This window comes from Physeter macrocephalus, chromosome 7 (genome assembly GCF_002837175.3).
Source record: "Physeter macrocephalus isolate SW-GA chromosome 7, ASM283717v5, whole genome shotgun sequence".
Taxonomy (NCBI): domain Eukaryota; kingdom Metazoa; phylum Chordata; class Mammalia; order Artiodactyla; family Physeteridae; genus Physeter; species Physeter macrocephalus.
Genome location: NC_041220.1, coordinates 142,566,610 through 142,572,609, shown reverse-complemented (window position 1 = coordinate 142,572,609; position 6,000 = coordinate 142,566,610). Strand labels below are relative to the sequence as shown.

Sequence of the window (6,000 nt, the reverse complement as noted above, 5' to 3'; positions counted from 1 at the left end):
CCTCCCGGACCGGGGCACGAACCCGCGTCCCCTGCATCGGCAGGCGGACTCCCAACCACTGCGCCACCAGGGAAGCCAAAGTTGTTTCTTTTAACACTGCTTTTACTACGGCCGTGAACCTGTTTTAATACCAAATGAACAAGTAAGGAAAAGCCCAGTGCCTGGTTCATGCCTGGCTGGCACACAGTGTCCACCACACCACTGACCCCGTGGCCTTGGTGAGGTCACGGCACGTCCGACTGCCTGGGCATCAGGCCTGGCTCAGCGGGCACGAGAGCCCACCTGAGCCACGTGCTTGGGCTCCTGACCCCAGGCCCACCCCCTCCCTGCTGTGTGTCCTTGGGCAAGCCGCTGAACCTCTCTGTGCTCTAGTTTTCTCCTTTGTAAGTTGGGACTGGTGATAACACCTCTCTGTGAGTGGCTGTAAGGATTAAATACGTTAGTGCACGAGAAGCAGTTGGCACCGTGACCGCACCCAGGAAACGGCAGGTGACCGTGGTGCTGCCGATGGGGGCACCTGTCTCCCAGGTCCTTTCAGGCTCCGCCCCCTCCATCCACGCAACAGCGGATGTGCGCTGGTGAAAGAGACACCCTCCCTCGGCTCTCCGTGAGCCTGTTTCCCCGTCTGGCTCGGCGGGGGCGGGGGGTGGTCGCTTCATTCCCCGTAGGCTCCCAAAGCACAGGCATCGCGGGTGGGCCCCGCGCTCGGGCACGGCCGCCTGGCTTTCTTAGTTCTCTTGTAGATCAGCATTTGCTCTGGCTCAGGGGTCACGTGGATGGGAGAGCGGTGAGGGGGCCGTGCAAGGTGGTGCACGCGGCACAGATTCTCCCCGAGTGGGGTCGTCAGGGTGGTGCGGGAGACCCGGCCGCACTGGAAGAGCGTCGGGGGGCAGGCGTCACGGGGTGGCTCCGGGAGACGTGCAGGACCTTCTGCAACAAGTGGGGACAGTGGGCAGCGGGTTCCTGGCGCTCCAGCCCTGTCGCCCACCCCGGAAGGCAGGCGGGCCCTGGGGGCACTTGGAGGTCTCCAGACAGGGATTTGTCTGTTTCAGCAATGGCGCTTACTTCCGTACCTGGCCGCGGCCTATGCCTTGGACCACTTTTCCAAATCGCTCTTCCTGGATCTGGTGGAGCTTCAGCAAGGCCTTCTGCGGAAAGACCGGAGCGCCAGGCAGGTGAGGGTCTCCGCTTTTCTCCACGGCGTTTATCATCCTTTAAATTTCACTGGGGTTGGACAGCACAGATTCAGCCTTTCTTTCAAAACAACCTCGGTGCGTGGGTTCGCGGGGATGAAGGCTCCTTCCGACCTGACCCCTGGGCTGTGTCCTCTCGGAGCCCTCGCTGCGATGGGAACGTGTCAGGCACGTGTCCACATTCCCGATTCTCAGGGATGTGCTGACACGCCTCCTGGTTCCCGTCTGTGAGTTCAGCTGCTGTGTTCTCCTCTTGAGAACACGATGGTTTTGCAAAATCCACATTACCGGCCCCTCTGTCTATTTCACGGGTTCTGATCCCTTTGTAAACAACCCGACAAAGGTCTGAATCCAGCTGACTGGATTTGACTTGACAGGCGAGGCTTTGCTCCAGAAATGTACGTGCAAATCCACTGAGATCGGCCCCTTCGTAGAAAGGGGTCCTCCGCTACTTTCTCTGTGGACGGTTCACGTGTTGTTTTTCTCCCCCCTTATGCTGCCTCCTGGGCAGCGGTGAAACGTGAATCACACAGAGGGCGTCTGAAAACTGATTAGGAATGTTGCAGATCCGGGTTACATACCGCGCCCTGAAAAGCCTGTATCAAATTAGCACGTTTTGGAATATTCAGCGTAAACATCCAGGCATCAAGAGGTGGGGCGGGGGAGGCAGAGGGGCGGCGGGGGGGTTGCCGGCTGTGTGCACTGCTGAGCAGTCAGGCCGACCTGTGAGGACCGTGGCCCTGAAGACAGTTTCATCAGGAGCGCAGGGTTACGCGTGTTTTTTCTCCCAAGCGTGAGTCATTGAAACTTTTGCCAGCTGACAGTGGGGTTGTCCTGTTGAAAGTGTTTTGAAGTGTCACCGAGCTCTGTTCTTTCTGAAACTCAGTGCTTCAACCCAGGCACAGGTTAGAAAGTAGCCCTTCTCTGAAGTTGAAAATGCTGGTAAAACACTTCACGTTATTTAGCGGGTGTGTCTTTCTTGTAATTGTTTGCATTGAATATCGAGTCAATATCGAGTCGAGGCGAAAGAGTATTTACTAGACGTGGTGAGGCTGGGGATGCTGGCTGGGCCCTCCGCGCAGTGTGGACCGAGTGGCCATGTCTGTGCGGTCCTCCGGGGCCGCCTGCCACCCTCTCCCCTGGAGGCAGTGTCTCAGCACCGCCTCCCACCCCTTGGGTTTCTTCCTAGTCTCCGCTGCAAACTTCGCGTAAACTGAGTCATAACGTTATGTTCTTCTGCGATCAGCCTTCCCCGCTCCCCGGCACTCCGACGCCGTGTTTACCGGCTAGGCAGAGCCGTGGTCGTTTATTTTCACTGTCGTGAAGTTGTGTGACTGTACTGCAGGGTGTCCGTGCTTACTTGAATCCTGTTTTTTAAACTAAAATTGGGTTTCTTTCCTTTGTAGTTGTCGGGTACCTCGGATTAAGACTGGAGGGGACGTAAGCCTCTGAGGCTGTGCTTGAACTGACCCCTGACCTCTGGGGTCGGAGGCTTTTTTCACCTGTTCTCGTTGGCTTCTCTCTCCCAAGGCAGAGCTGGGACGCGAGATCCACGCCTTGGCGTCGGCCGGCAAGCCCCTGGCCTCGTGGACGGCCCAGCGCGGAATCCAGGAGTGCCGGGAGGCGTGCGGAGGACACGGCTATCTGGCCAGTAGGTTCTGGGGACACGTGGGCTGGTCTTCTGTCCCCGCCCGCACCATGTGGCTCACGGCCAGGGGTCGGCAAACGACAGCCTGCGGGCCAAAGGCTGTCTCTGTGGGTAAAGGTTTTTGTGAATAAAGATTTATTGGCCCCTGGTCACGCCCATTCGTTTACACACTTCCTGTGGCCGTGTTCCCGTTCCACCCGCCGAGCTGAGCCGTCTCAGCAAAGCCTAAAACATTTACTGGCTGGAACCTTCCAGAGCAAGTTTGCCAACCCCTGCCCTAGTCCAGTCCCTCGGCTTGCTGCCGCCTGATGTTCCTCGGTCGAAATCTGGGTGTCACGGAGCGGCGTGGAGACCGAAAACCAGAACACAGAGGAGCTTATCTGTTCATCTGAATTGGCACTTTTTAGTTAATGACTTTGGCAGTAAACTGGCACCAAGTTTTGTTCCGAAGAAAAATTCTGAAACTTAGAAAAAGAGAGTTTGCTTTTATTGACACTGGCAAGCTGTTCGGTCAGCTGGTGGATGGTGGAGAGAGGGGGCGGCCGACAGCCCGGCCCATCCCTGCCGGTCCCTGGCTTCCTAGCCGCAGGCAAGCCGCCCAGACTCACTGCTCCTCTGCTTTCTTCTCCATAAAATGGGACTAATGATAGGATAGCGCAACGGGGGTTTTTGCAACGAGTAAGTGAACTAACCCACGTGAAGGGTCTAGCACAGTGTCGGCATATGGCGTGTGCCCAGTCATTCTGGTCTATTATTATCATCATTATTATCGTGGTCATCATCGTTATTGCAGCTTACCTGCCTGACTCCCCATGTGCTAATCTTCAGTAACTGATTGGTTAAAGTCTGGTTACTCAAAGAAGGCAACAACAGAGCTGGCAGAGACCTTCTTGACAGTTTATTCCTCCGGAAGCCTTTTAGGAGCTTTTAGTAACTGGGATGTGTCCCAGTTACTCCTCGTGCGGGGGCAGCAGGCAGGGGGGGCCCTCCCCTCCCCCACACTCCGCGTTTACTGACGTGTGAGTAACCGTGAGGCTGCAGAAGTCACTCATCCATGTGTTTTGTCCTCTGTGCAATGCTCTTTGTAGTAGTTGTTTGTTGTTATAGCTCATATAGAGACGCTATAAATAGTTTAGAAGGAGGAACTTGAATCATGCAGCCCCGCAGACAACAAAAATGACTAAAGGAGGTGTCATCGCATAATACAAACGGGGCTGAAGCCAGTGAGGCCCAACTCAGCAGGGATAAATGTAAAGCCGTTTATCTAGATTTAAATATCAGTTGCAAATCGTTTCTCTGAGGGCACTCTTAGCCCTTCATGTTCAGTGGTCTAACTGTGGCATGGGCAGCAAGTCAGAGGAAGATGATCAGGGTGTCATAGGTGACCACAAGCCTCATGTATGCTGCAGAACATCTTACACTTTATAAAATCTGCAAAGGAATTGGGTTATTTCACTGGTAGGAAAGACAAGAGAAAAATGAGAGTTGTCTTCAGATATTTGAAATGTCTCGTGTCAAAAGAAGGGTTCCTTCAGTTGGAAAAGGAAGAAGGGCGCCCTCCCGCCGCTCAGGTCGTCAGCTCTGTCAGTGACCCCACTGGAGGGCGCTTTGCCAGGTGACCTGAGAGGCTCACGATAGGGACAGGGATGCTGATGCCAGCGGATGCTTCTCGAGCGCGGCACCGGGGCTTCACGGGGAGCCACCCGCTTCTCTTCCCGGGGACCTTGAGGGTGTCACCAGTATGTCCTTAAAGAGGGAGCAGCTGGATGGAGAGGACACACCGCGGGTCGGGGGTGGAGTTGGCTCTGGGAGCAGGGTGGGAAGTGCTTCATCCGGTCAAGCCGGGCCTCGGACCTCAGAGTCCCAGGTGGCAGTTGGGGGTTGGGGGGCACTTCTCACATGTGCACCCCCAGTGACGAGAACGCTGGGGCCTCCTTGCAGTGAACCGTCTGGGAGACCTCAGAGATGACAACGACCCGAACTGCACGTACGAAGGCGACAACAACGTCTTACTGCAGCAGACCAGCAACTACCTGCTTGGCCTGCTGGTGCGCCGGGACCAAGGTGAGGAGGCCGGCGCCCCTGCAGCCCAGTTGGGGGCAGGAAGGTGCGGTTCCCAGGCCCCCTTGAGTTAGCTCTTCTGTCAGGATGGACCCTGGGTTTGCAGGAAGGAAATGTGTGATCAATTGGGGATGGACCAGCTTCTGAAGTGATGGGCTGGGGCAGGTGGGGTCCTTCCGCCAGACATCCCCTGGGGTAGGAGGGGTCCCTGGCTCTCCCGAGTCACTGGCTGTGCTCCTAGGCGGTGCCCGCATCGAGAGCCCGCTGAAGACCGTGGACTTTCTGGAAGCCTATCCCAACATCCTTGGCCACAGGTTCGAGGGTTCCAGCCCTGAGGACTGCTTGGACTCCTCAGGTAAGTACACTCCCTCCGTGTCTCCAGGGTGCACTGTGCCCGGCAGAAGCTGGAACGGCAGCCCATCTGCCAGAGAGCAAGGGGTGCTGGGTCTGCTCCTGGCCCCCCACCGTCTTACAGTTGTGATTTTAACCGCAAAAACCGCTGTCAAGATGCTGTGTGTTCCACGGAACGCTGTTAGCAGAGAGCCTTTGGCGTGGCAGGAGGGCACCTGGCTTTACAGAGTGTTTGTGTCCCCTGGGGACGGGTCGCTGGGTCCTCCTGGTGAAGGAGCCACCCCCTCCCTTACGCGGAGGATGGAGAGCACGTGACACGTCGCCACACCAGCAGCTGCGGGCACTGGGCGTGCCGTCTCTGGGGGACCCCGCCGGGCTGCACCGCTGCTCACGTCTCCAGGAGAGGAGAGCACGGCTGCCCAGTGCACCCCAGTGCACCCCAGTCCACCCCAGTCCACCCCAGTGCGTGTCAGCGGCCGGAGCAGGCGTCAGACCCGGGCTGGGCTGACTTGCCAGCCGTCTCTCCTCCGTCTTCTTCATCACCGTCATCAGCCAGAAACGTTGCCGCTCGTAATTGCTTCGTCTCCCTCACCACACTTTGTTACAGCTTTTCCGGCAATCACTCACCTCCTTTATCTCCCTTTTTAAAGTGCTAAGAGGACGCAGGGACACACTTGAAGATCTCTTTCTGATGGCTACAGAGCTCCCCAAGTGTTGCTCCAGGAAGCCCCCAGAAATGCCCTAATC

The 6,000-nt window shown here is 56.9% G+C and overlaps 1 protein-coding gene across 8 annotated transcripts in view; it reads left to right on the top strand.

Annotated features, from left to right (window-relative positions):
* Positions 1 to 6,000, top strand: part of ACOX3 (acyl-CoA oxidase 3, pristanoyl) — a 47,804-nt gene that overhangs the window by 25,225 nt on the left and 16,579 nt on the right. For 7 of the 8 annotated variants that reach the window (XR_003680715.1, XM_055086236.1, XM_007109255.3 and 4 more), the window contains exons 10-13: positions 1,053 to 1,175; positions 2,724 to 2,844; positions 4,783 to 4,905; positions 5,144 to 5,257. Coding sequence is in view for 7 of the 8 variants with exons in the window: in XM_055086236.1 (XP_054942211.1) it covers positions 1,053 to 1,175; positions 2,724 to 2,844; positions 4,783 to 4,905; positions 5,144 to 5,257 (481 nt within the window). In the remaining variant the exon portion in view is untranslated. The remainder of the gene's footprint in view (positions 1 to 1,052; positions 1,176 to 2,723; positions 2,845 to 4,782; positions 4,906 to 5,143; positions 5,258 to 6,000) is intronic. The other variant, XM_028492369.2, reaches the window with a different exon arrangement.